At 42.1% G+C, this 27488-nt stretch overlaps 1 protein-coding gene and 1 long non-coding RNA gene across 15 annotated transcripts in view; one reads left to right on the forward strand and one right to left on the reverse strand.

Annotated features, from left to right (window-relative positions):
• The window catches only part of KLHL31 (kelch like family member 31), a 142998-nt gene extending 130618 nt beyond the window's left edge, over positions 1 to 12380 (forward strand). For 13 of the 14 annotated variants that reach the window (XM_072832617.1, XM_072832616.1, XM_072832618.1 and 10 more), the window contains 2 exons: positions 4237 to 5441; positions 7609 to 12380. In XM_072832617.1, coding sequence (XP_072688718.1) covers positions 4270 to 5441; positions 7609 to 8341 — 1905 coding nt within the window. In that variant the 5' untranslated portion in view covers positions 4237 to 4269 and the 3' untranslated portion in view covers positions 8342 to 12380. Of the gene's footprint in view, positions 1 to 453; positions 475 to 4236; positions 5442 to 7608 lie in introns of those variants that run through there. The other variant, XM_072832626.1, reaches the window with a different exon arrangement.
• Positions 12381 to 16255: 3875 nt separating this feature from the next.
• Positions 16256 to 27488, reverse strand: part of LOC140636852 (uncharacterized) — a 35080-nt gene continuing 23847 nt past the window's right edge. Inside the window, exons 4-6 of the long non-coding RNA XR_012034084.1 lie at positions 20288 to 20454; positions 16741 to 16832; positions 16256 to 16344 (exon numbers count right to left, since the gene is read on the reverse strand). This is a non-coding gene — a long non-coding RNA (uncharacterized lncRNA). The remainder of the gene's footprint in view (positions 16345 to 16740; positions 16833 to 20287; positions 20455 to 27488) is intronic.

Genomic DNA, 27488 nt, shown 5'->3' on the forward strand with positions numbered 1-27488 from the left:
ATTTAACATTTCAATCTAAAACATTCATGTTAGTCCTCAAGTTCAAGATTTCCTTCAAAATAATGAGTGGTTATAAGCCGTATGTCTACATGAATAAAAACTACTCCAAAGGGATTCTTCTAGGAAAAATAGACAAGGCTTTTCCCAAAGACACATCGGTGCTTCTACTCCGGATGGTAGAAACCGATATTTAAAAAAAAAAAAAAAAAAAAAAATTTTTTTTGCTGTGCTTGCCTAGTTACTTGTTACCATTTTGTACTTGTCATGTCTTGTTTGTCTTATATTACTTACATATTGTATTACTCCATCATTCCCAGCACAGTGCCGCCCACACAGCAGTAGGTGTCTGATAACTGCTTGCTGAACAAACTCTTTAAAATTTTCCCCAGAAAAATCCATCACGGGGCCATTTACCACTAAGTCAAATGCATTTGAAGACTAAACTGATGGTGGGTTGAAAATCTATTTCACCAGGTAAGGATGCATCTGGCATTGGTTGCAAGAATGAGGGAGGACAGATGTGCTGTAGTTTGTAAACAAGTATAAATATGAATATTACAATCTGAGCTTAATGAGGAAGACAAAAGTCCTGGCAAAGAGATAGATCTCTGTTTCCTACCTACTTGCTATGCTTCTTCCACATGGAAAGGAATAAGACAAACACAATAGAACTGTTATGGAATTTTTAAACATACATTCTGGTAATTAAATTGAAAGGCCTTTCAAGGGGAATCAAATCCAAGTTTTACCCTTCAGGATAAACTCAAGAGTGTGACTTAAAAGAGACACATACACACACCCCTCAAAAAACTATGAAATGCCTAACTACCTAAATGTCCATCAGCTGAAATCAAGAGTCAGATGCTTAACTGGCTGAGCTACCCCCAGGAGTTTTAAAATTACAAATTTAATTTCCCTAATACTTACAGGGCTATTCAAATTATCTATTTTATATTCAGTGAGTTATAGTTTATATGGGTTTGTTTGGTTGGTTTTTTTGTTTTGTTTTGTTTTGAGAAATTGGTCCAGAAGAATGGCGTAAGTTTTATACATCTTTAGTATGGGATGCTCTGCAAGTATTGGGGAGAATGATGTAAATTTATGTGTGTACTGATATGGTAGGACATACATAAGTTACTGTTTGGTGAAAAAAGCGAACTGCTGAATAATAAAGCATAAACATGCTTTGATCTAAGTTCGCATATAGTGGTATGCTGGAGCTGACTTGTACTGGTTCATGAGAGCCAACTGTTATGTTTTCAGGAATTTGACAGGCTGGTTGTTAAGGAGTAAATAGTTTAAAATCAGCTATAATGAGTACATTTGCACCAAAGAAATTCACACCTGACAAATAAGGGCTCCCCTCCACTTAGCTGGTTTATCGGCACACCACTGCTCAAAAATTAATTGTTGTTGTCCCTTATTAATTAATTGTTGGAGTTAGTATAAGAATATCCAATTATCTGGAATAATATATACCAAATTGTGAGTTGTTGATTTACACAGACTGATTTTGTAATCTTAAAAATGAAAAAAATACAAGGGTAATCTCACAAAAAAAGTGAATGCTACATGCTGTAAATAAAATCCACTGAAGTTTCCTCAATAAGTTAAAAACAGAGCAACCCTACCACCCAGCAATTGCACTATTGGGTAATTACCCCAAAGAATGAACAAAGGGGCACCTGCACCCCAATGTTCATAGCAGCAATGTCCACAGTAGCCAAACTGTGGAAGGAGCCAAGACGTCCTTTGATAGATGAATGGATAGAAGATGTGGTCTGTATATATATATATACAATGGAATAGTACTCAGCCTTCAGAAGAGACAAATACCTACCATTTGCTTCAATGTGGATGGAACTGGAGGGTATTATGCTAAGTGAAATAAGTCAAGAAAGACAATTATCATATGGTTTCACTTATATGTGAAATATAAGAAATAGTGCAAGGGACCATAAGGGAAGGAGGGGAAACTGAATGAGGAAAGTCAGAAAGGAAGACAAATCATGAGAGACTCTTAACTCTGGGAAACAAACTGAGGGCTGCTGAAGGGGACGTGGCGGGGATGGGATAACTGGGTGACAGGTGTTAAGGAGAGTATGTGATGTGATGAGCACTGAGCATTATATGCAACTGATGAATTATTGAAAACTACATCTGAAACTAATGATGTACTACATGTTGGCAAATTGAATTTAAATTTAAAAAAGAGGGAAAAAACAAAATAAAATCTATTTTTAAAGTCCAGTTACAATATCTTCTAATGACTATGCTCAATATTTTGAAAAAATCTAAAGCAGTTTAATCAATGATATTTTAAGGGCTAAACTTAATATATTTCAAGTCTGTTTAATACTAAAGCTGCTCAGAGCCACCTTAACCACTTCACACAGGTTTAAAAACTGCTTCAACGATTGGGCGCCCTGGTGGCTCAGTTGGTTAAGCATCCAACTCTTGGTTTTGGCTCAGGTCATAATCTCAGAGTCCTGAGACTGAGCCTCATGTTGGTCTCCAAGTTGAGTATGGAATCTGCTTGAGATTCTCTCTCTCTCCAACCCTCTTCTCCTCCCCTGCTCCCTCGCTCATGCTTGCTCTGTCTCTCTGTCTCAAAACAAACAAACAAACAACTGGTTCAAATATTTATAACATTGATAATGGAAAGTGGTTACTATCCATATAAATATATCTTTATGAGGATATATCTCTAGATTTAGATTTAATGTCAAAGCAAAGACTATCAATCATACTCCCATCAACGATGTATGGGAGTACTATCTGATATTGTGAATATCAAAAAATATTTTAACCATCTTAAGCAATGTATCCACAAAGCAATAAAAAGGATCTCTGTAGGGCAGCCCTGGTGGCTCAGCGGTTTAGCGCCACCTTCAGCCCAGAGCATGATCCTGGAGACCTGGGATCTAGTCCCACATCGGGCTCCCTGCATGGAGCCTGCTTCTCCCTCTGCCTGTGTCTGTGCCCACTCTGCCCCCCGCCCCCCGTGTCTCTCATGAATAAATAAATAAATATCTTAAAAAAAAAAAAGGATCTCTGTATTTCAGTTGACATCTCTCTGACTATAATTAGTTTAGCTTTAAGAAATGTATTTGTCAACTATTTGTATTTAATTTTTGTGAACAACCTAGTTAACTAGTCACAGTCTTTGATAACTTTCAATTGGATTACCTTTCCCTTATTAATTAATTGTTGGAGCACTTTAGACGTCATGTCTATTACCCTTTTATCTGTCAAGAATGTCACAAACATTTTTCACTATCAGTTGCTTCTCTTTTAAATAGTTGGTGTTGTTTTATAGAAGTTTTCTTTTTTTCTTTTCTTTTTTTTATTCAGATATTTCCGTCTTTTCCCCTAGGGCTTCTGGATTTTGGGTTATACTTAAGAGCACCTTTCCTACCCTAAATTTTTTTTTAAGATTTTATTTATTTATGACACACACATGCAGAGAGAGAGAGAGAGAGAGAGAGAGAGGCAGAGACACAGGCAGAGGGAGAAGCAGGCTACACGCAGGGAGCCCGATGTGAGACTCGATCCCGGGTCTCCAGGATCATGCTCTGGGCTGAAGGCTGCGCTAAACCGCTGAGCCACCCGGGCTGCCCCCTACCCTAAAATTAAGACAAAAATCTACTTGTGTGTATGTGTGTGTGAGCATGATTTAGAGATTTCATCCATCTAGAAGTTATTTCAGTGACTATGTAGAATAGAAATCAGTTGAACCAAAGTATCATTACAAGTTCGTACCCACTGATTTTTAAATTCCACATTTATCCTAATATGTATATTTTTTACATGGGTTCCTGAATTTTAGTATTTTTTTTTTTTAGGAAAACTTCAAAGGGGTTATAATTCACCTTTTCAGGAGGGTAAACTAAGCCCCTTCGAATGATGCTTAACTTCTATAATTGCTGTACAGCTAGATCAGAGAATATTTGATCGCTTCTGCTATGTAAAATTAGTTGGCAGTACAGCAATTGAGAGGTCTCATTTGATAATATAAATCTTTCTAGAATTGTCTTCAATGCTTGATGCTGAAGTAAACCATCCATAAAATGTGCATCTAGTTTAATGTGAGTCTTTAAAACCACTTTGAGGTTTAATCTACGTTATGCCATTTAAAAACTATTATGAAAAAGAACAGTTTCTCAATGTAGCATTTCGAAGTCTAAAGTGCTGTCAAAATAAAACCATGCCTTCTTTTTTTTTTTTTTTTTTTAGCAAGACCTTGCCTGTGACAGTGTGTCTGCCAACATGGCCCCCAAAAAGAAGACTGTCAGAAAGAACAAAGGAGATATCAATGAGATGACCATAATCGTAGAAGACAGCCCCCTAAACAAACTAAATGCTTTGAATGGGCTCCTAGAAGGAGGCAATGGCCTTAACTGCATTTCTTCAGAATTAACAGATGCTTCTTATGGTCCCAACCTCTTGGAAGGCTTGAGTAAAATGAGGCAGGAGAACTTCCTTTGTGACCTAGTCATTGGCACCAAAACCAAATCCTTTGATGTTCACAAGTCAGTGATGGCTTCGTGCAGTGAATACTTTTACAACATCCTAAAAAAAGACCCATCTACCCAAAGGGTGGATCTCAATGATATCTCGCCGCCAGGCCTGGCTACTGTTATCGCCTATGCCTACACTGGAAAGCTGACTCTCTCCTTGTATACAATAGGAAGCATTATTTCAGCTGCTGTTTATCTTCAGATCCATACCCTTGTAAAGATGTGCAGTGATTTTCTGATACGAGAGATGAGTGTTGAGAATTGCATGTACGTTGTTAACATTGCTGAAACATATTCCCTGAAAAATGCAAAAGCAGCAGCCCAAAAGTTTATCCGGGATAACTTCCTGGAATTTGCAGAATCAGATCAGTTTTTGAAACTTACCTTTGAGCAAATTAATGAACTTCTTATAGATGATGACTTACAGTTGCCTTCTGAAATAGTAGCATTCCAGATTGCAATGAAATGGTTAGAATTTGACCAAAAGAGAGTGAAACACGCTGCAGATCTTCTGAGCAATATCCGCTTTGGTACCATCTCTGCACAGGACCTGGTCAATTACGTTCAGTCTGTACCCAGAATGATGCAAGATGCTGATTGTCACAAACTTCTTGTAGATGCAATGAACTACCACTTACTTCCGTATCATCAAAACACATTGCAGTCTCGGCGCACGAGAATCCGCGGGGGCTGTCGAGTCCTTGTCACTGTTGGGGGACGTCCAGGCCTTACTGAGAAGTCCCTTAGTAGAGACGTCCTGTACAGAGACCCTGAAAATGGATGGAGCAAGCTTACAGAAATGCCAGCCAAGAGTTTTAATCAGTGTGTGGCAGTGATGGACGGATTTCTTTATGTGGCTGGTGGCGAAGACCAGAATGATGCAAGAAATCAAGCCAAGCATGCAGTCAGCAATTTCTGCAGGTATTTGATCCTTTATTAGGAACTGAAATGGTTCAATATTATGAGGAAATTGCTCTGAAATAGAAGTAAATGAGTCCTGCCTGTTAGCTTAGTTCACAGGCTCAGTGAATCAATAATAATAATAATAATAATGCCACATGACATATATACAACAGTTCACACTGCATAAAGTATATGTGTATATAAAAGGCACTCTAGATTTCTGAATAAGCCTATGAAATGAGCTCGGAAGATGTAGTTATTCTGATTTTACATGTGAGAAATCTCATGCCCATGGAAGTCATACCACAAGTGATATACTAGTAAGGTGCCCTTCACAGTACACTGTTTTTCTGAAAAGAAACTGGATACAAACTTAGTTTTTAACACTAGGTGGTAAGAAAGATCAAAATAACACAAAATTTCTTTATAGTGACTGTTACTGATGACTGTCAGATTCGTAATTGGCAACTACAATGAGATCATTAAAAATGTGGCAGGTAATTAACTCTAAATATTTTTTTGAAGACTGGATACTATAAAAAAATGTCAATATCTTTGATGCATGCAGAAACAGCAAAGGTATAATATAGCCTTCAGAAAATGGAATTCAAATGCCATGTCATTTGTGTATATTTATAATAAAAACACTTTCATATATATGAAATGTCAGAAAGTCATGCTTATTATATCAGGGTAGGAGCACAAAGTCAAACATAACTAATGAGCAAAATCTGAAAATTTATAAAGTATATCATGAAAAATATTCTTTATTATTTCATTATATGTCTATGTGTCATTTAAATGAATCCAAACAATTAAGTGATTTTTGCCCTTTAATTTATAAGTATGGTTAAGTTTCGATTCGGTGGTTAAATGGGACAAAAATGAAGGAACATCAAACTAATGCAGGGAGGTCTGTATTTACAATACTTTGGAACTAGGTAAACAGTTGAAACAGGTTTTTTTTTTTTTAAGATTTTATTTACTTGTGCATGAGAGAGACAGAGAGAGGCAGAGACATAGGCAGAGGGAGAAGCAGGCTCCGTGCAGAGAGCCGTTTGTGGGGATGTGATCCCAGGACCCCCGGGGATAAGGACCCCAGCCAAAAGGAGGATGCTCAACCACAGATCCACCCAGGTGCCCCCTGAGATAGGTTTTCTATGACTGCTTATTTTCCTCCTGCTGATAACTCTGTTAAGTATTCAAGTAAATTTTTGCAGTATTGTTTTCAGTGCTTATGGTACAATAACTGTTATGTAGGACACTGAAAAATATATCTCTCAACTACAAAATCTTATCTACTAATAAGTGCTAGAAAATAGAGAAATATCAACAGTTAAGCCTCTGTTGATGCTTTTGGACATGAGTTCCACTGATCTCATTCTAAGCGGATGATAGGAGACTTGGTGGAGTGACTTAGCTTTCCTGTCCCAGTGGCCAGGCCAAGTGTCTGAATGAGGAAGTGTCTGCACCAATTGGAGAAATCCAATTAGCCAAGCCCTATCTTAATGAAGCGCTAAGAGTGAGCCAGGGGATGGCTGGTGTCTGAAGATATGTGGAACTGACTTAAGTGTGATTGCCACAGATACCCCGCTGCAGGGCAGCCCGGGTGGCTCAGCGGTTTAGCGCCCGCCTTCAGCCCAGGGCGTGATCCTGGAGACCAGGGATCGAGTCCCGCGTCGGGCTCCCTGCGTGGAGCCTGCTTCTCCCTCTGCCTGTGTCTCTTCCTCGTTCTCTCCCTCCATGTCTCTCATGAATGAATAAATAAAATAAAAAAATAATAATAAAAAGTACATGCAGTCTTTAAAAAAAAAAAAGGTACCCAGCTGCCACCGCCTCCCCGACAAGCGCATCTCAGAAATCCTCCCCGATGATGGAGAGAGTACGGAGCATGGAAAAAAGAGGGACTGCAAAGGTCGGTCTCTGCGGGGACCTGTCCGAGCGGCCCCATAAAGGCTTCATAGTTAGGAGGAGGGGGAGTCGCCCATGCCCGCTTTGCGCCTATCCAGGTATCCAGGTATCCAGGTGCCACCCCTCCCCTCCCCCCCCCCCCCCGCCCCGGCCGAGGGAAAGAGCAGCCTCCAGGTGAGGGTGCGGGGCCGCGCCCCGGTGTGCGGTGTGCGGGGTCCCGAGGGTTCCCTGGCTGCCGCCGACAAGGCTGTCACGCTTGCTCTGCCGTTTGCAGATTCGACCCCCGCTTCAACACCTGGATACACCTGGCCAACATGAACCAGAAGCGCACGCACTTCAGCCTGAGCGTGTGCGACGGGCTCCTGTACGCCGCGGGCGGCCGCAACGCCGAAGGCAGCCTGGCCTCGCTCGAGTGCTACGTGCCCTCCAGCAACCAGTGGCGGCCCAAGGCGGCCCTGGACGCGGCGCGCTGCTGCCACGCGAGCGCGGTGGCGGGCGGCCGGCTGCTGGTGACCGGCGGGTACGTGGGCAGCGCGTACTCGCGCTCCGTGAGCGCCTACGACCCGGCCGGCGACGCGTGGCAGGAGCTGGCGGGCCTGAGCACGCCGCGGGGCTGGCACTGCGCCGTGGCGCTGGGCGACCGCGTGTACGTGATGGGCGGCAGCCAGCTGGGGCCGCGCGGGGAGCGCGTGGACGTGCTGGCGGTGGAGCGCTACAGCCCCGCCACGGGCCAGTGGAGCTCGGCCGCGCCGCTGCCCGTGGGCGTGAGCACGGCGGGCGCCGCGGCGCTGCACGGCCGCGCCTACCTGCTGGGAGGCTGGAACGAGGGCGAGAAGAAGTACAAGAAGTGCATCCAGAGCTTCAGCCCCGAGCTCAACGAGTGGACGGAGGACGACGAGCTGCCCGAGGCCACCGTGGGCGTGTCCTGCTGCGCCCTGTGCATGCCCAGCGGCGCCCCCCGCGAGTCCCGGGCCAGCTCGGTGTCCTCGGTGCCCGTCAGCATCTGAGGCCGGGCGGCCGGGCGTGACCTGCCTCGGCCGTGTCCGGCGGTTTTGCGTTTTTTATTTTTCTTTTTTTTTCTTTTTTTTTTTTTTTGATTTTTTTGAAGCCGGCTGCAGAGCCCTGGCAACAAAGGAAAGACCCTTTATTTGAGCGGCCACTGGGTGGCAGGCAGAATTCGTTGTGGGCCCTCGTTCCACCGGCCGTTCCCCTCATGCACAGCGGTCACACCCACATCTGACAGTTTTCATCTACACTGTAGCACACGTGAAGCTTATGGAAGCAGCTTCATGTACCAGAGTTTCTCTTCCTCCCTCTCCTTTTTTCTTTAGCACGTCAAAAAGTCCACCCATAGCCTTTATTTGTTCAGGAGAGACACAGAGACACAGGCAGGGGGAGAAGCAGGCTCCATGCAGGGAGCCCGACGCGGGACTCGAACCCGGGTCTCCAGGGTCACGCCCTGGGCTGAAGGCGGCGCTAAACCGCTGCGCCACCCGGGCTGCCCGCTCTTAGCTTTTAAGGTAGCAGCCCATCTCTAGCCACAAAGACTTACTTCTATATTTAAGTGCAGTTTCTTTTCCTAGACGTGACCGAGTGGAGAACACTGAAAGGCATCCCATGACCCATGATAAAGTCATAAAGCTTAAAACAAAGTTTGACTGGAAGGTAACGGGGATCCCCCGCCCTGGGACTGTCACACTGCTCCCTTTGATTTATCCCTTATTCTTTTCTTCCTCTGTGCCCCAGTCCCCAGGGTATTTGCTATCAAAAAAAGATGCTGCTCACAGAGAAGAAACTAACTACTAGTCATTGAGTGTATGGTGTAAATTTAGGTCATTTTGTTGTTTCTCCTAGAAGTATTTGGAATTTAACCTTTGTCCCCTGTTAAACAAACAGCAAGTATCACGGGAGCCTTACTCTGACCCTAAAAACTACATACCAAAGATGCAACCTTGATCCTAATGTAAGCCCCCACAGAAGAACACCAAATAAAACTATGGCCAAAAGGACCACCGATGTAAAGCTTATACAGCCCGAAGTTTATACAACTGATAACAATAATTTGATTTCCCCCACTTTTTTTAATGCATGAGAATGAAAGGAACATTTGGAATTCTTGGGTCTGGTAGTAACAGGATGAATGGCTTCTACTGTTGGTAAATGTCACTGTTTCCCACTTCATCGCTGTCCTTCTGATTTCTTAATTTACGCCAATACATTCATTTCACATGCAAATATGAAAATAATGTATGCCCATTCTGTTCTATGTGTTTTAACTTCATCTGCTCCAATTAGCTTTGCAAATTAAAGTATATCCACTTGAGGTCACTTTTCTTATATATTTGCCAAGTTTTGGAGCAAGGGAATGATTGTAGTAAATATCGCATATTTTCCTTTCTTATAATTTATCACTTTTTTCTTTGGTGGTTTATTTGTTTTGGAGACGTGGCCTATAAGTTATGGGTTATGTGCAATTGGGTTTTGGAAAATAAAACTATTTAAATGGTTACTCATGAATATATGGAAATTTAACTGGGTTTTCATTAATCCCCTCTCTCTTATCTTGCGTAGAGAGGTTATTGCTAGAGTTTCAATATTTATATTTAAAATATTTTATTTGAACTGTGAAAAGTGGTTCATATAGTACACTTTGTGGAACAATTTTACATCATTGCCTCTTATGAAAAGTTCAATAACTGCATATTTAATGCTAACACTTGGTAAAGCCTACAACACTGTAAGCCAAGAACAAGGCATTAGTCATATGAAAACACTGGGCTATTTCCTCACCCCACACAGAACATTAGGAGCTTCTCCGAGTATGAAGCAGATCTAAAGGCACCTGCTCCCCTGACTCCTTCTCCGTCCAGGCTGGAAAATGAAACTGTGTAAGAAACCAGCTTATGGAGAAAGTTAAATGGAGCAAGTTAAATCATTGAGCGCCTTAAGTTATCAGTGTACAAACTATAGATAACCTTTGTCCTTTATGGCATCATTGGTAAAATAAACTTGTCATTTTTAATAAGTTAGCTCAGCCACAACTTACAAAACCTATGTGAGGGTGACTCTAACATCTTTTAATTGGGCATCAATGTATATATATATATTCTTGTACAATTGAGAAGCCTGTAGTGCATTAAAAATTTTGAGAGAAATAAAGGTGATTTATTATGAATCACAGGTCATAAGTGGGCAAATAGGCATAATTCCTGATGTACACTAGTAGATGTGTCTCCCACTGAGATCCTAGAAGTTTTGTCAAGTGGAGGACCTAAGCCTTGGAATGAAATAAGAATCCATCAACTGTAACATTTTTTCTTGGAAGAATGAGGAGAGATTAAAAGCAGAGGATTATTCAGCCTTCAGAGCTTGGTGAGAGGTTGTACACGGACTTGGCAGTGGCTTTCTGGACATGAGACTGAAGACATGTTAGAGCTGGATAAATCATTTGAAATTACCACGTAATGTATTTTCTACATTGTTTATCTGAAGACTCAGAAAACACACTCGCCTGGGCTGACCAGGTTCCTGGGTGCATTGCTGTTTTGTCTTCCGTTTCAACAATCAGGTTAATAAATAAAGACCATTATGAACTTAGAGTACTGGAATTTCTGGCATATAGCAAATTGGTAGGGAGCATGGAACATACCAGTGGGTCAAAGTGTCATGTCCTGGAACAACTGAAAGACACGAAGGTATATAGAATCAAAGTAACCTGGGTCCCTTTTCATGTGTAAGTGAAGTCTACCCTTTAACCCCACTATTGGAGCAGTTGCTCCTAGAAAACGTGACGGTTTGTCCATGTTTCCCAACTGGAAAATGACTTCATTTTATTAAACATGTTTTAAGCTTACATTCAATTACACCCCCAGTCTTAGGTTCCAACACTATACCTCCTTTTACTTTTCTGAAAGAAAAGGATGTATTATTTTTGTGATGCCTATTGTTCTTGTAATTGCAAAGTCCTGCGATTAAATAAACGCATCAGTTCAGTCAATCAGAGCAGTAGCAAGTTACCCAGGAGATGAAATTGTAAGCTCTCCTTTTCTGAATGGGCCAGAGACCTGCTGTGTGAGTCTCAGAGGAAGCAAGACTTGAACGTAGTCTGTCTGTTTTTACTTAGACTCTTGGTGTCCCACTGTCATCCCTGATGCACCAGCTGCTTTCAGTGGCATTGGATGAGTTTTATGTTTACTTCCTCTGCTGCTGCTATCAGTTATGGATAGAAGGTCAGTGACGGTACAGATTAGTATAATTCTAATCCATGATTCGATGGTAGTGGGGTGCTACGAGCGAAGAGCTATAACTAGGGTAAGAAGTAAGTGAGAATGTACTGAATGGATCTATGATTTAAGGCAGAGCAGCAGTTATAGTAAGTGTATTTTACAAACATGCATATAACTAGAGGCTTCCCTGGAAGTATGTAAGCGTTAAAAGGTCGATTTTTTTTGCTGGTTATCTTGGCCAAATATCTTCAGAATTTATCCAAGATACTATATAAAAGAAATTAGAATCACTTCATTTAATTTTTTCCGAGTTACAAAGAAACAAGTTAATGTAATCTTCTTTGAAGAACTCTTCTTGAATTCTTTTCTGAAGAATGTTCTCTGAAGGAGCTATGTCCTCACCCCAGCCACTGATGAATATGTTCTCTAGCACAAGGCAGCATTACAAGGAATTATTTTTCAGTATGTCTTTTCATACCAGTAAAAACTATAGCATCATTTCTTAAACACTCCTCCATGGTAATTCTGAGAACTGAAGAATCTAAAGCATTAAAGATTTACCCTCCAGCACATTCAGAGGGTAAAGCCCATTGAAATTTCCCTCTCAGAGAATTTGAGATATAATACTTGTCTTGGACACTCCTTTAAAAAAAAAAAAAAAAAAACTTTGTATTTATTCAGCAAATTCTGCCAAAACAAATTCTTTGCTTAAAACATTCTGGTACTATATAAGGAACAACAAACTAAAATGTATGTGGTGTCTGTATCCTCATCACTATCAATAAAGCTGTGTTCAGTAAGAGTTTAGTCAATTATCAAATGTGAGTAGTTTTGAAGTGTCCTTTGTGTGATGATTGGGGTGGTTTTTCCCTCTAGTTAGTTTCCATGATGATTCACCTCAACAAAACACAACAAGAAAAAGAAATGACATAATTGAAGAGCTGTTCAAATAGCTTGAAGACTAGTAAAAGAAAATGTATAAAACATTAGTAGTGACCTGCTTTGTAGCTCAGACAAAGCCTGCATTTGATCTGTCTCAGCCCTGACCACTTGGAAATCATAGATTTCGTGTGGTGGTTTCTAGCCTCATTCCCACCCTGACCACAGCCAACCTGGCATGAACTCGGGGTCGTCATCATTTGCAATGAAACTACATTTTAGGAAATGAAATTGTTTTGCTGTACCGGCAAACCCTTACTCTTCCACTTCGCCTTCCAAATGAGCAAATGAAATGTAACCAACATAAGATGCTCAATCTTTGATGTGACTTAGTACTTAGAGAATAACACTCAGGTGAGGTGGTCATTTCTAGAAAATTCTAAATGATAGCAATTACTTTTTCTTAAACTTCTCCAAGCTTTGTAACCATGAAAAGAGACTAGAATGTCCTGGAAACAGAAACAAGCTGGTGCCACCCTCCCAGTTTTGAGCATACCAGCAGGTGCCCTAAACTTATCCTTGAGTAGTCTTTGAACTTGCACATTGGAACCCCAAGCTTCCCCACGGGTCTCCACCCTCTCCCATGTTCACATACCAGTCTGTCTCCGATTCATAGCACACATGAAATTACTTAATGATATTAATGACATCTAAGGCATTCTAGGATGTATCAAAGGAATAACCATTTTGTGTTCAGCAGATTTGATAGGAAGACTAGAGACAAAAAGGTATTCAAACCCACCTCTAGGCTTTCCCCTCATGGTGGTGGTATGGAAGTGCACTAGGAAGTCAACTTCAGGAAAGGGGTCAGGCCTTGAAGGAGAGAGGGAATCCAACCTATACCTTCTAGAAACATTTTACTTAGCCCCTCTGTTTTCCTTTCCAGCCACATTCACAAGTTGGGCTATGAACACAGGTGTGAGATGAATTATTCCCTATGCCAACACCAATCTTCCACCCAGTTTTAGACCAGATATGCTCCTTAGAGTGGTGAGGAAGAGAGGCACTTTTCCCCAACCTTTGGACAAACACAGTAGCCTCTAGTTAGCCTAAAAATCCTATATGGCTTCTTTTCTTATCCCTTTTAGAGAAGCACCTTTTAAAGGCAGGCTGTCTCATCTTGGAGAAATGACCTTTCAGATTTGCCTCAATATTTTGTCATAGCTGTAGAAGTGATTGCAATCTTCAAAAAACACCTTTTAAAATTACTGTTTATCTCACCCAGATGTGGTGATATGTCAAAATGGAAGCAACAAGACCATGATTTTGCAACAAGCATTTCTCTCTACCCCAGGCCCACCCCCACTGTTGCAAAATGTACCCACAGGAGGGAAGTGTCCAGTGATGTGAACCGAGGACTCATGCCTTTGTATCTGGCTGGTTTTGGTTTGGTTTTGGTTTTGATAACACTTAGGTTATCACCATAGGCTCTGCATTGAGAAATTCTTTTTCCATCTTGGAGACATCACTACCACCAATTAGAGGGGGAAACAGGATCCCATTTTTGTTGAGCCAGGTATGAAGCAACCTATGCCAATTCTGCCTACATCATTTTGGCAAGAACTAGACATATGACCATAATCTAGCTGCAGGGGAGCTGGAGAAAAAGACTTCGCGTAAGCCTAAGAGGGAGAAGAAAGGATTTCATATAGTATCATCTCTGCACATTGAAAGATTACATTTTGGAAACCACTGCCCTCATCTTCCTCCCTGGTTGCCCATGGAGCAAACTGCTTACCAGGCAAACTGCCTTCCCTCAACCTGTGGATTGCCCACAGTAGGGTTCTCTTCTTTTCCTTTCCTGGCTTGTAAGACCTTAGCTCCTCTATTTATCTTGCCTTTTCTGAAGGACAGGCCTAGACAACTCTTGCAGCCTTTTCTCAATTCAGGGCCCGTACAGGTCTACAACACACATTAAAGGTATTCAGTAAGCCTAGAGTGTTGGTAGACAGCTGAGAATATGGTCATCTGTAAACCAGGAAGAGGGCCTTCACCCAGAATCCAACCACACAGGTGTCCTTATTTCAGACTTTTCAACCTCTAGAACTGTGAGAAATTAGGCTACTTGGTCTTTGGTATTTTGTTACAGCAGCCTCATCTCATGCCAACTAAGAGGTAGAGATAGGGAGATAAAGGGATAAGGACTGAGATGTAGACATATCTATATTTATATCTTACCATGTCTCTACATGTTTACAGTCTGAGATTTATAGCTGTTCTCATTCCATCACCTACTTCACATGAAAGCTAAATGAGTTCATGGGTAATGTTCATCTCTTTAAGTATTTCCTGAGGGCAGCCATGTTCCTGGCCCCATGGAGGAACCTACAGAGTTTGGAGCTTATCCATTGACACCCAGAAACCTTCTTCCGATTCAGGAATAAGACATAGGTGGAGGGACTCTGGGGAGCAGAGCACTTGCAGCCCAAACCCTGGTACCCTTCAGAACCCCCAGACTGGCTTCAATCAGTAGTTCTCTCAGTTCTTTCAAGGTGAGAGATGCTGAGGACAAAGCAGAGTCCTGGGTGATAGACAGTAAGGCTCTGGGCCCGAGTTGACCAGAGATAATAGGAGAGTGAGATGTTGTATTAAAAAGATAGAAAGTGGCAAATTCAGCGGAAAGGGGGATCTGCCTGTTATTCCTCAGAGACGAAACATGGAGGCACACTTCTGAAGGTGATGTGGTCGACTGGAAACCAACCTTAGGCAACCTTGAGAGCCAGGCCCTGAAAGTAGCAGGGCCAGTGGAAGAGTCTCCCCATGGAATGCTTGGATGAAATGGGGATAAACTGGCTCCATCAAAAAGCCATGAACTATTAAGACATTGTCAGTTCCCCCTTGATTTCTCCTGAATTTCTCCATTTGAAATCCAGCTCAGTAAGTCAGTACCTTTGGTCAAGCCCTCTGCCCCTGCCTGCCTGGACCAAATGCAATAGAGAGAGGGAGGTCCTGTGATATCTGTGGGCAGACCAGAGTTCTGGGCTGCAGAAGGAAACTTTAAATCAGAAGAGTGAACCTTACCCAGGGATGGGGGATGTGAGTCCTCTGCCGTGGCCGTGCACCTCCATTAAGCCCTGACAGGCAGAGACTGGGTTCTGGAGCAGCACTGCTTTGATGCCTCCTAGGTTTGCTGCCCAAATTTTGCTGTAAGTTTGCAGGTAGAGCCTCGAGAGGCCAGTGCTCACAGGCTGGTCTTCTCTGGCTGCATCAGCCTTTTCCATTCTGCACCCTACCCTCTGCTGCACCCCAGTGCACCGTACAAACAATTTCTTTGCGCACTTTTTCTTTCCCGGGGCAGAGCAAAGTTGGACAGCACCGTTTTTACAAAAGCTGGCCTCCCCCTCTCCCAGTCCCACCAATGGTGTGTCCTGGATTTAGGCAGTTGTTTGGGCTGGAGGTGGAACATTCCGCAGGGTTCTGTGCCAGTGGTTGTGGCTCACAGGATACTGGTGACCAGAGGTGGCCCTGCGGTACCCTGGGGAGTGATGGAGGGCCTGCTGACTGCCACAACAATGACTTTCCAGCAGTCCTGACTGGCTGTGCTGTGCCCTGCCAGGGTTGGCGGGAAGCTAAAAACAATGCCCAGTTCTCTCTGGGTCTCCTGGTGATTCTGGTATTTGCTTTTTGTAATAAAGAGCCCATGTACTTTAAAGAGGAGGAGGAGAGCTAGGCCAAAGATTTTCTGCCCAGGGTGGAATAATATGGTAAAGGCAGTGAGGAGACTGGACTGCTTACCTCCCTGCCAGTGGAGGTAAGTCCTCTGACGTTACAAGGGCCATGATGGGCAGCACTTGACAAAAATCTGAACGAGTTCATCTCTTCACTCTAGGCTGCAGGAGACCTTCCTGACAAATAATAGAAAAGTGAGACACTTAAACTTTTATTTCATGTCACGGAGTAATAAAAGCTCACCTTCAAGGACAGACATGTGGCTACTTTGCAGATGAATCAAAATCCCTCAAATGCCTAAAAACTCGCATCAGAAAATGTCTTAAAGTCTCTTGATTTCATCTCAGTCATGATCTCAGGGTCCTGGGATCGACCCTTGCATCTGGCTCCATGCTTAGCACAGAGTCTGCTTAGGTTTCTCTCTCCTTCTCCCTCTGTCCCTCCCACATTCGCATGCATGCATTCTCTCTCTCTCTCCCTCTCTCTCAATATTTCTAAAATGAATAAGTCTTTAAAAAAAAAAAGAACATGTAATAAAACTTTGCAGAAAATTGATCAAGGAGGTAATTTACCTTAGAGATAAAGAAAAAAACTTCTTAAAATGTAGGAAAGCATCAGCAGTGTAAACTAGAAGCACAATTCCCAACAGAAGATGGCTGGGGACCTGGGGAGAGAATTGCAACATGCAGCTTCCTTCTTTGAATACTGGTTTGATTATCTCCTATGGGGGAAAAAAAAAGCTCAAAAAAGTTGTTTGGTAGCCTTGCCAACTGAGGAAAAACGCAACCAACCAGGAACAGGAAATGGCAAAACATGCAATAGTCAGCTGAAGAAAGGTTTAAATTCTAGTTTTCCAAGTGGTCTTATAGCAGGCTGATTAATGTCCACATCGTAACGTCTGGATCCTGTGCGTGTGTTACATTACATGTCAAAAGGGACTTTACAGATGTAATTAAGGTTACAGATCTTGAGGTGAGGAGATGAGCCTGGATTAATCTAATCACCAGAGCCCTTAAAGCAAGAAATCTTTCCAGCGAAGTCAGGGAGCTTTCCAGTGTGAGGATTGGCTGCACTATTGCTGCCTCTGAGGTGTAGGTGTTCATGGGCAAAGATTGAAGAAAGGCCTCTAGAAGCTATAGCCAGCCCCCAGCAGGCAGGTAGCAAGGAGATGGGGCTCGCAGTCCTACAGCTACAAGGCACTGGATTTTACCAACAACAACCTGAATGAGAGTGGAATGAGCCTCTCCATAAGAGCCCCTCCTGTCAATACCTCGATGACAAGCCTTATGAAATCTGGAGCAGAGAAACCAGCCGAGTTAACCCACACTTCCAACATGCAGAACTCAAAGGCAATAGATGTGTTTTTGCTTTAAGGCTCTAAGTTGGGGTGATTTGTCCAACAACAGTAGAAAACTAAAGCCCCTGCTGTTCAATGACCAGCCCTGGGCACAGGCTGGAGAAAATCAGGGCATCCCTTGGATGGTGAGGTCCCCAGGAGAAGAGTAGGGTTAAGCTGTGAAGATTCTGGGATCTGGGGTCATATGCAGGTTTGATACAACTTTCAAAGCACCTGACCCCTATGTATCCACAGCCACTGATGATTTGCCTGTGTTCTCTCTCTTTAAAAGTCATTTTGATATATTTCTTTTTAGTTTAACTAGTATTATTTAACCGATGCTACATTTGCTGTTAGTGAGGTCTGATAGAATGAATAATAATTCCTAAGGTGGTGTTTTTCAAATACAGATGGTTGTTCTATAATTCTTGTGCATACATCATTTCCACTTCAGTGGACCCTGTAGAATGTACATGACATTTTGTATTTTGCTCAAAGAAAAATGTTCATTATTACTTAAATCATCATTGAACTTTGACATGACCAAATGGAGACATTTCAGAAGAATAGACGCCATTTCTAAACTCTCCAAGTTGGTTAGAAATCAGTAAAACTAAGTTAATATTACCACCAAATTTTTGTATTGGTTTTTAAAACAGCACATACACACAACCCCAAATGGCAGCATCATCCCCAACTAAACTTAGCAACATTTTTATTATTATTAATTCATAGATTAGAGAATTCCACATTTTGCAACCATTTGTTTATTTTTCTATTTCTTGTTAATTTTATTTCATTTTTAATATTCCTCACTGTTTAAATGTTTCCAAATTTTATGCAGTCAAAATAAGTTTTCCTTTTATGAAAAAAATAAAGATCCTTCTTAAGCATTTGCTACCTATAGCAACCTGCTAGGTGCCAGAGACCCAAGATGCCATCCCTTGTCTCATTGTCCTCTGGGGGATAGGAGGATGGTGGGAGGAGTCTAGGGAGGCAGACATGTACACAAATCGTTGCTGTATGACTGAATATATGTAATTACAGGGGTAGGTACACAGCTTCATGGGATTGCTGCATGGGTGGCAGATTCTATCCGGAGGAGTCAAAGCAAAAGAGGCAAACTTGGAGCTGAATTTTTAAAAATATTTAGGAATTCAGTGCCACTGTGGATTATGTAGTTCCACATATGTTCAAAGACCATTACCAAGTCTGTGCTCTTCTTGTTCTTGAATTTTTTTTAATATTTTATTTATTTATTCATGAGAAACACAGAGAGAGAATGAGAGAGGCAGAGACACAGGCAGAGGGAGAAGCAGGCTCCATGCAGGGAGCCCAACATGGGACTCGATCCCGGGTCTCCAGGATCAGGCCCTGGACTGAAGGTGGCGCTAAACCACTGAGCCACTCGGGCTGCCCTGGTCTTGAATTTTGCCAAGAAATTTAGCACGGGTTGACCCAAAAATGCCTCTTCTTGGAAAGTAGTCTAAACTCAGAGTTGGAAGACTGGAATTTTATACCTAGACCCAGCATCTGCTAAACAAATGGTTCAGGTGTCAGTTTTTATAAAAATGGCAATTGATCATAACCATCCTGCTTACTTCATAGGATGATTATAAAGATTGAATTAGATCGTGTATGTGAAAACACCAAGTCACTCTACAGACTAATCAAGGTCATGCCAATTCTATCCTGAGTTGCCAGTGGCCAACATTAATTACTACTATGTATTTAAAAAGACATTAATCAGAGTAACAAAAATGTTTGATGCCCTAGAGTTTCTTAGCACCTTTCCTCTAAGTCTTGACACCTCTATTCCCTCCTCAGGCCTTCTAGTATCTTTCCAGGATAAGGTGGGGCCTGTGTCATTACCCCACACTTGAAGAAGGGGGAATATGAAGTAGGAGCTCCAGCTCTTGCCTTCAAACCATTTCCTGGTCCACATAGTGTACAGAGCTCCAGGCAGGAATGACCCTCTCACAAATTATTGTGCCTTCTCACAAATTATTTCAATAGTCGCCCAGAACAGATACAGATATCTTTATTCTAATTATAGATGCTCAGCAGTGAAGTTCGTTCTCTTCAATATTCAATTGGAATTTTTTTAAAAAACTATATATGCCTTTAAAATTGAAGAAGAGAAAGCACTACCTGAGTCCCACTCCTCTCGGTCCTCCAGGCTCCAACCATTCCAGGCACAGAATACACTTCCCCATCTCCACCAGTGGAAATCCCCCATCCCTAAGCTCAGCTGCAATGCCATTCCCTGATCCCAGCTGCTGGAACATCTCCTTCTCTTGAAATCCCTGGGCTTAGACTCGTGGGTGAGAACCCAGGCTCCCGAGACAATCTGTCTGCATCTCTAACCCAACCCTGATACTTACTGGCAGCCTCTCTGCCTCTGGTCCCTTATCTGTCAGTGGGACACTGGTGGTGATGCTAAAAAATAAACAACTATAAAAGCATGGCCATTACAGGGTTATTAAAAAGATTAACAAGGGGTGACTGAGTAGCAGAGTCAGTTAAGCATCCAACTCTTGATTTCAGCTTGGGTCATGGTCTCAGGGTTATGAGATCAAGCCCCACCTGGAGCTGTTGGGCTCTGCCCTGGGGGTAGAGCCTGCTAAGATTATCTGTCTCTTTCCCTCTGCCCTTCCCTGCCCCCCATCCCATGTGTGTGCACACATGTGCATGCACCCTCTCAAAAAAAAAATAGATGATGCATGTAAAGCATTAATGACACAATGGCAATACCCAATAAATATTAAATGCCCGATTCTCACCTGTTCCTTTGTAGGTTTTTCATATGCACCAGGTAGCCAATTCTCTGGGGATAGGAACTGATTCCATAGCATCCCTTGCCTAGTGCATAAGAGAACATCCCACGTCTGCCATTTATGAGCTCTGCAGGCTTGGCCTGTCATTTAATTTCTGTGTCTCAATCCCTTATCTGTAAAATTGGGATAAGATGAACATTAAAGGCAATAATGTATATATATTTTAGCCATCGGGCCATCATTTGGTGTTTAAGAGTCTACATTAAAAGTATATTAAAGAGTTAAGGCTCTGATGTCACAGTGTTTCTCAGATCATATTTTCTGATGTATGTGGTTGAAATTACAGATCAAAATTTGAAGAGAGAAAAAAAAATGCAACATGAGGATGCTCAGGGCTGGAAAGAAGGCTGCAGGCGGTCTCATGAGATATACTTTCCATAAGAGACAAGAAACCTGCCACTCTGCTATTGAAAGAGGGCCTCCATCTCTTCCCCTGATGAAGAGGAGAAGGAGGAGGAGATGGGGGAAAGCAGAGCAAGGAGGGGAGAAAGTAAGGACCATGTAAGAAGGTAAGATGAACAAGAGTGGTGGCAGAGGGAAAGAGAAGAGGGGGAGACAGAGACAGGAGAGGAGAGATTTGTGAATAAGGAAGCCCTAGCCTAGTGGCCACCAGTGGGAGTGATACAACCCCTAAAAGAGTGAACATTTACAGGGGCGGTCATTGGTTCCAACAATTGAAGTTCAGTGATGGTAGATACCGTGGAACGTGTGAGATGGCCCCACAACCAAATAGTTCCACATCCTACTTAACTGTCAAAGTAATTCAAGTACGTGACAAATTCAGGACTCAAGTGTGTTTTCCACATTAACACAGTATTTTTTCAGGGCACCTGGGTGGTTCAGTGGTTGAGCATCTGCCTTTGGCTCGGGGGGTAGGATGATCCCGGGGTCCTGGGATTAAGTCCCACATCGGGCTCCCCTCAGGACGCCTGCTTCTCCCTCTGCTTATGTCTCTGCCTGTCTCTCCGTGTCTCTCTCATGAATAAATAAATAAAGTATTTTTATTTAAAGTGTTTTTGCTTGATTTTGATATAGGCTGGATATCTCAGCAATGCCACTAAATTTGAAGGAAAATTGTATGTTGCTTTATTGATGACTTTTTTTCTTTTTTTGTAACCAGGGGAAGATTATATGCTGTTTTATTAATAACTTAGATTACTCACCACTGGGAAAATCTTATCTCCTGAGGTAAGGCTACTTTTGGTATGTGAGTCACACTACGCGTTTGTGGTGTGCATACTTGTATTTGCATATACAGGTGGAAGCATTTGACTACATCATTATGACATTACTATAGTTGGTCCTGAACAGTAATCATATTAATTTAATTTCTACTTACTTTCCTTTTGTTTCTTCTTTATGATTCAGCTGGGGCATTACACTGATTTTTAATTATGTATATAAGTAGATTGTAGTATCTATGAAAGTCATTTTAAGATAAAAGAGTTTTAATTTAAAAAACTTCACAGGTTAGGGGGTGTTGGGGGCAATGGGATTAAACCTGTATCCTAGAAGCAATTCTGACCCATCCATTCCCTAATCCTTTCACCTCTTGACCACTTCAACATTAGGAGCTGCTGGACTGTAGAAGCTCCCCTAGGAGAGGCATTGGACACTGGCCCTCTCTTTCCTGGGTCTCTGATATCTCACCCCAAATGTAAGTTGTATATGGGGGTAAGTAGACTTGCAATCAATCAATATCACTTTCACTAATATTATCATATAATAACATAATACAAAAACAAAACATTTAATTTGGAAACGTTGTGATATTTCCAGTTGGCAGGAGAAAATGTGACTGCTTAAAAATGGTGCCCATGTGGCCAAGATCATTCAAAGATCAAGAGACATCTGTAACATCATCCAATCGTGAACAAGCTAGAGCTGGACTCCAGAGGCTCTCACTCAGTCCCCTTTCTGCAAGGATGATCCAGCAACCTCGGGCAAGTACAAAGTTCGCATTAGGTGAAAAGGACATAAAAACACTGATTTTCAGTGAGGAAAACATCCAGGACGGGAGTATTTCCCAGGTAGAAAAGAAACAGAGTAATGGCTAAAGAAAAGACTTTGCAACCAGACAACCTGGGTTCATAATCAGCCTCGGCCCTCACCAGCCCTGTGATCTTGGCTAAATATTACTTATCACTGCCATAAATTGGTTCCTTCGCTGTAAAGGGATGAGCAATGGCACCTGCCCTTTGAGGTCCTAGCGAGAATAAAAACTTTGTCTGCTGTCAAGCATCTAGAGAAGTGTCTGACACAAGGGAATCACTCAAGAAATGTCAGCTCTTAGACTTCCTCTGCTTGAGAAATTTCCTTCCTGCATCGCAGAATGACTTTAGCCGTGCTTACGTGCGATTCTGCTCTACCAGGTACGTGGTGTTCTTTATAACCATGTCATCAAGTACAGATCAAATTAGAGGGGAAAGCTCTAAAGGGAAACAAAGACACCAGAGAATTCCTCTTTGACAGGCACGGACTAAGACAAAAGGAGTTATGTGATCACCAGCCATATATTCAGAAGAGTTTAGACAATACAGTGCTTTGTTATATTTCATGAGTTCATAGTACCCAAAGAAGCTAATACAGTAGAACAATAGCTGACATATCAGGTTTTTCAGTCATACTATCAGTTGCTGACAGTTTGCCCAACGGCCTTTGGCCTGGCTCTGAATTCACATCAGGAAAAGAGGGAAAGTATTAAAATGATCACTTCCATTTGACTTTGAAAGTCCCGAGTGATCTGAAAGACAAATCAAAATAAAATCAGAATGTGGCCTCTGCATACGATGAGAGAATTATAAGCTTACACCATCGCTGAGGTATCTAGATAGTGAGAAGGAGGACATGTAACAAACATGAGCAGAGGGGAGCGGGCAGCAGACTTTATTGGAGTTATTTGACGTCAGCCCGTGGTTGGCTCATTAGTTTTCTAGACTGCCATACAGATTACCACAATCTGGGCAGCTTAAAACAATAGAAATTTATGCTTTCACAGTTCTGGAGGCTGGAAGTCCAAAATGAAGGGGCCAGCAAGGTTGGTTCCTTCTGGAGGCCTCTGAGAGAGAGCCTATTCCATGCTCTTCTCCTAGCTTCTGAAAGTTGCCAGTCCTCCCTGATTTTTTTTTTTTTTTTCTGTTTGCGGCTACCCCCCGTCCAATTTCTGCTTCTGTTGTCACGTGGCCATCTTCTCCCTGTGCATCTTCATGTGGCATTCCCCCCTGTGTGTGTCTCTGTGTCCAGATCTCCCTCTCCTTACAAAAACACCAGTCATACTGGATTAGGATCTATCCTAATGACTTCCACTTCACTTGATTACATCTGCAAAGACCTTATTTCCAAGTAAGGTGACATTCACAGGTTCCTTTCACTAGATCTTTGAGAAGACACAACCCAACTGAGAACAAGGGTCGAATTTGCAAATTGCTGAGGAGAATCTAGTGTTAATCAAGTGGTGCCCTGCCGTCTGAGCATTTTCATTCCTGAGATAAGGAGGGCAAATGCATTTAACCTTTGGACTTTATTTGGGTCAGGATAACTCTCTTCTAGTAGTTTTTCACTCCTGTGTTTGGCATTTTTCTGCATTTTAGGAGAAATCGCATTTGCCTCCTCTTTAAACCTATTAACCCTTTACTTGGATGAGCCACTCCAAAGAAGGTACAATTACAAAGGCTATTTAGATGGTCATTGTTGCCAGTGAAATAGGAGAAAGAAAGAGTAGAGGCTGCTAAAGGGACGCTACTCAGCTCTTACCAGAGGATATTCTTTGTATAAATAGCAAGTGGGATTCCCCTCTTTAAAATAAAAAAAAAATTTAAAAACCTGAAATAACATATGCCAGCCACTTCTGTATCTTAAAAGCAGGCAGGAAGTTTGGTATAAGGCCATTAGCTTCCAAAGTTACAAATGTAAGAGAGAAGGTAAATGACAGCGAGTTACAATTCAGTGACAGTGACTTACAATGCAGGCAAAATGGTTCCTCCTTCTCCCTGTCCTTTAGGAAAAGACAATTAGAATACAACAGCTGTTCATGAGAGTATAAAATGTATTTATTTGCTTGTCTGTTTATTTCTATCATGGGTTCGGCCCACATGCCAAATCTGATTACTTCCTGTTTTGTGCATAAAGTTTTATTGGAACACAGCTATACCTAATTTGTCTTACTATCTATCACAGATTCCCACCACAATGGCAGATCTGAATGTTGCTAGCAAAGCCTAAAGTATTTACTATCTGGCCCTTAACAGAAAAAGTTTGCCAACCCTTTATTCAGATTTAGGGGATTAGGAACTACAGAATACCACAAGACACCAAACAAGAATGGATTATGCATGGGTTACAGTAGTAGCTTGCAGCAAATCTCTTCACATTACCATTCCTTTGACAAGCCTATGGACTCAGCGGTAAAAGCTTGGCATTCATACCTATTGGTACAAGCCAAGTAGGATTTAAACAACCAAAACCCTGAGTAATCATAATCATCCTCTTGCCAAAAGTCAGTATTATTAACAATCAGGATCCTAGACCTGATTGAAAAGGAGACTGAATCCCAGTCCAGGATAGCCCTTCTAGGGCTCACAGTAGGGTATAAAAATCCTCTTCAACTTTTTGTAACTACTTTTTAATATTGGGATGAAATCTGGCACAACTGCTCCCTGCTATTGTTATACTTTGTCTCTTCATTTGCCTGGGTCACCAAACCATAGGAGGGTATGCCCAAATAGTGCTGGAGACCCCACAGCCTTCTCAGGGTTCCCTGAGAGAAACCACATACCAGTTCTGTATGAAAAGCAACTACCACTTTATCCCAGGGGCTGAGACTTCTCTCCAGGGCCCTGCACCCCTTCCTCGGGCTTCCTGCTTTGATCTGGTGCACCCACATTCTCAATCCAAACTCTTCCTCTCTGGCCAGCCCCTATGGATGAATGCTTCTGTCGAACTGTCTGCCTGGCTTCCCATCAGATCATCTTTGAATCCAGGCCTGCTGCAGAAGTGCCAGACCTGATCTCTCCCAGTCTGTTCTGACCTCATCGTTTTTCCCCTAAGGGCACAATGTCCAATCCCTGCCACTAAGCCACGGGGACTTCTACGTAACATATTGGCTGGTCCCTTTTTGCTGAATCTGTTTTTTCATGACAGTTTCTGGGTTAACTTGTCTTAGAACATACCAGAACCTGAAAGTTCTGCTAAGCCTCTATGCCCTAAAAGAATAAATAAGTGTATATATAGCATATTAGTGTATATAATATGTATATAAATTGTGTGTGTGTGTGTGTCACTTAGAAGTGTGCCTCATTATGAAAAGCATCCAATATATGTTATCTTTTAAAGGTCTGAGCCAGCAATTGTAGTTTCTTCAGGGCTACACGGTATTCAGAGAGCTTCTGGAATCAAGCATTTACTTCTAAGATGCTGCATTTACTTCAGCATCTTTAAGATGCTGAAACTCTAGTCTACTTAGTGTCTTTTCACTATTTCTCAATTCCTGTTTTCAGGTGGAAAAGAAAAGCTTGGAAAATTTGCCTATAAGTAGAATGAGACTACCTGTATTTAATTTCTCTGATTTTATTTCTACTCCACTGAAACACAGTTTGGCCAATAGATAGGTGATCCTTGAACCCTCATAAGCTTTGTTGAAAACAAATATTTTTTTCATCTTCCTAACAGAATGTCTTTTATACTTTTGTGTGAGCAAGAAAATACTAGCATGGAAGGAACTGCTAAGAGTAGGAGGCAGTCTATTAATCCAGTATAACTTCACCAGGGCCATCTATTTTCGTGTCTTGATAAATATTCCATGATAATGATGTGCTAAGTGTTTGCTCCTCATTCTTTAAGCTTCAAGTCCCTCCATGACTGGCTTCTTGCCCTTTGGCTCTTCTACCAGCTGGCCTGGAGAGACAGGGCTACCGGAAGGTGGAAGGTGTGTGATAGAAATCGGGAAGCAAAGGTGCTGGTTCCCCAGCAAAAGCCAGAGTGGAAATAGGCCTATTTCAAAGATCTATTGGGACACACCCATGAAATATTGTTCCTGATGCTACCTGTCTGCTGTCTGTTCCAGAAGTAGCAATGTGGGATGGATAATAATTAATGGGCCTGTAAGGACCAGACCAATAACTTGGTAGCCACTGGGAAGTTTCAGATGATGGGCATGGCTCCAGATATGAGATAATATGTTATCTTTAGACTCATTTAGCTAGAGCTGGAGCTGGGCCCATACAAGCTTGCAGGTCAAGGACCTCCCAGGGACATTTTATCCAATGCAAAGCCAGAAGATTCCTTACATCTTTATTTGCTTTATTGTTGTCCTTATCACACAATATCATAAATATTTATATTCCTCATTTAAACTCTGAGCTCCTCAAGGGTTTTGATCACATGATTTTCATGTTTAAGTCCCCAGTGCCTACTGATCAATCAATCCATCAATCCAACAATCAAGTTTAGATTAAAAAGGAATAGTGTATTTGCACCATTCAATTAGATCAAACAGTTGGGATACTAATGAGGCTTGAGGAACTCCTCCAGGGTAGATTAAAAGTGGCATCTTCCTCTCCTCTGCCTCATTCTCTGAGGTCATTCACAAAGGGACTGGGAATACGGATCCCAATCTTGCCTTAAAACTAAAAGGCTCTGGATATGCGGCCCTGGAAGCACACCTAGGACTAATGAAATTTCTCCCACCCATCTGCCCAAGGGGCATGAATTCCCTCCAAGCCTAGATGGAGGGATTCACCCAAATACTTGTTGCAATCTGTTGTACATCCTCACCTACGAGAGCAGAAAATTGCTTCCATATCTCTGTGTCTCTGAATGTCCTTTCTTTATCTAATCTGACCAAAGATCATCTCTTGATCTTTTAGTCTTGACAGCATTGATCATCCTAGTACTTTCAGTATTGCCCTGACCGAACACTCTGCAAGTGTGCAAGATTCATCAAGCCCCATCTTCTGGAGATAACACTAGTATAAATAGTACAGTAGGGTCACAGCTATAGCAATAGAGGTGGGCAACCTGTCATTTATCTGAGAACAAAGACTACTGCAAATTCTTTCCACTTTTTATCGCCCCTGAACACTCTATTTGTGTTATTTCTTTAAGTGAATCCAAATTTGCTTTTCTGTTCCTTAATCTTAGTCCCTTACTC

Source organism: Canis lupus, chromosome 7 (assembly GCF_048164855.1).
Source record: "Canis lupus baileyi chromosome 7, mCanLup2.hap1, whole genome shotgun sequence".
Classification (NCBI taxonomy): domain Eukaryota; kingdom Metazoa; phylum Chordata; class Mammalia; order Carnivora; family Canidae; genus Canis; species Canis lupus.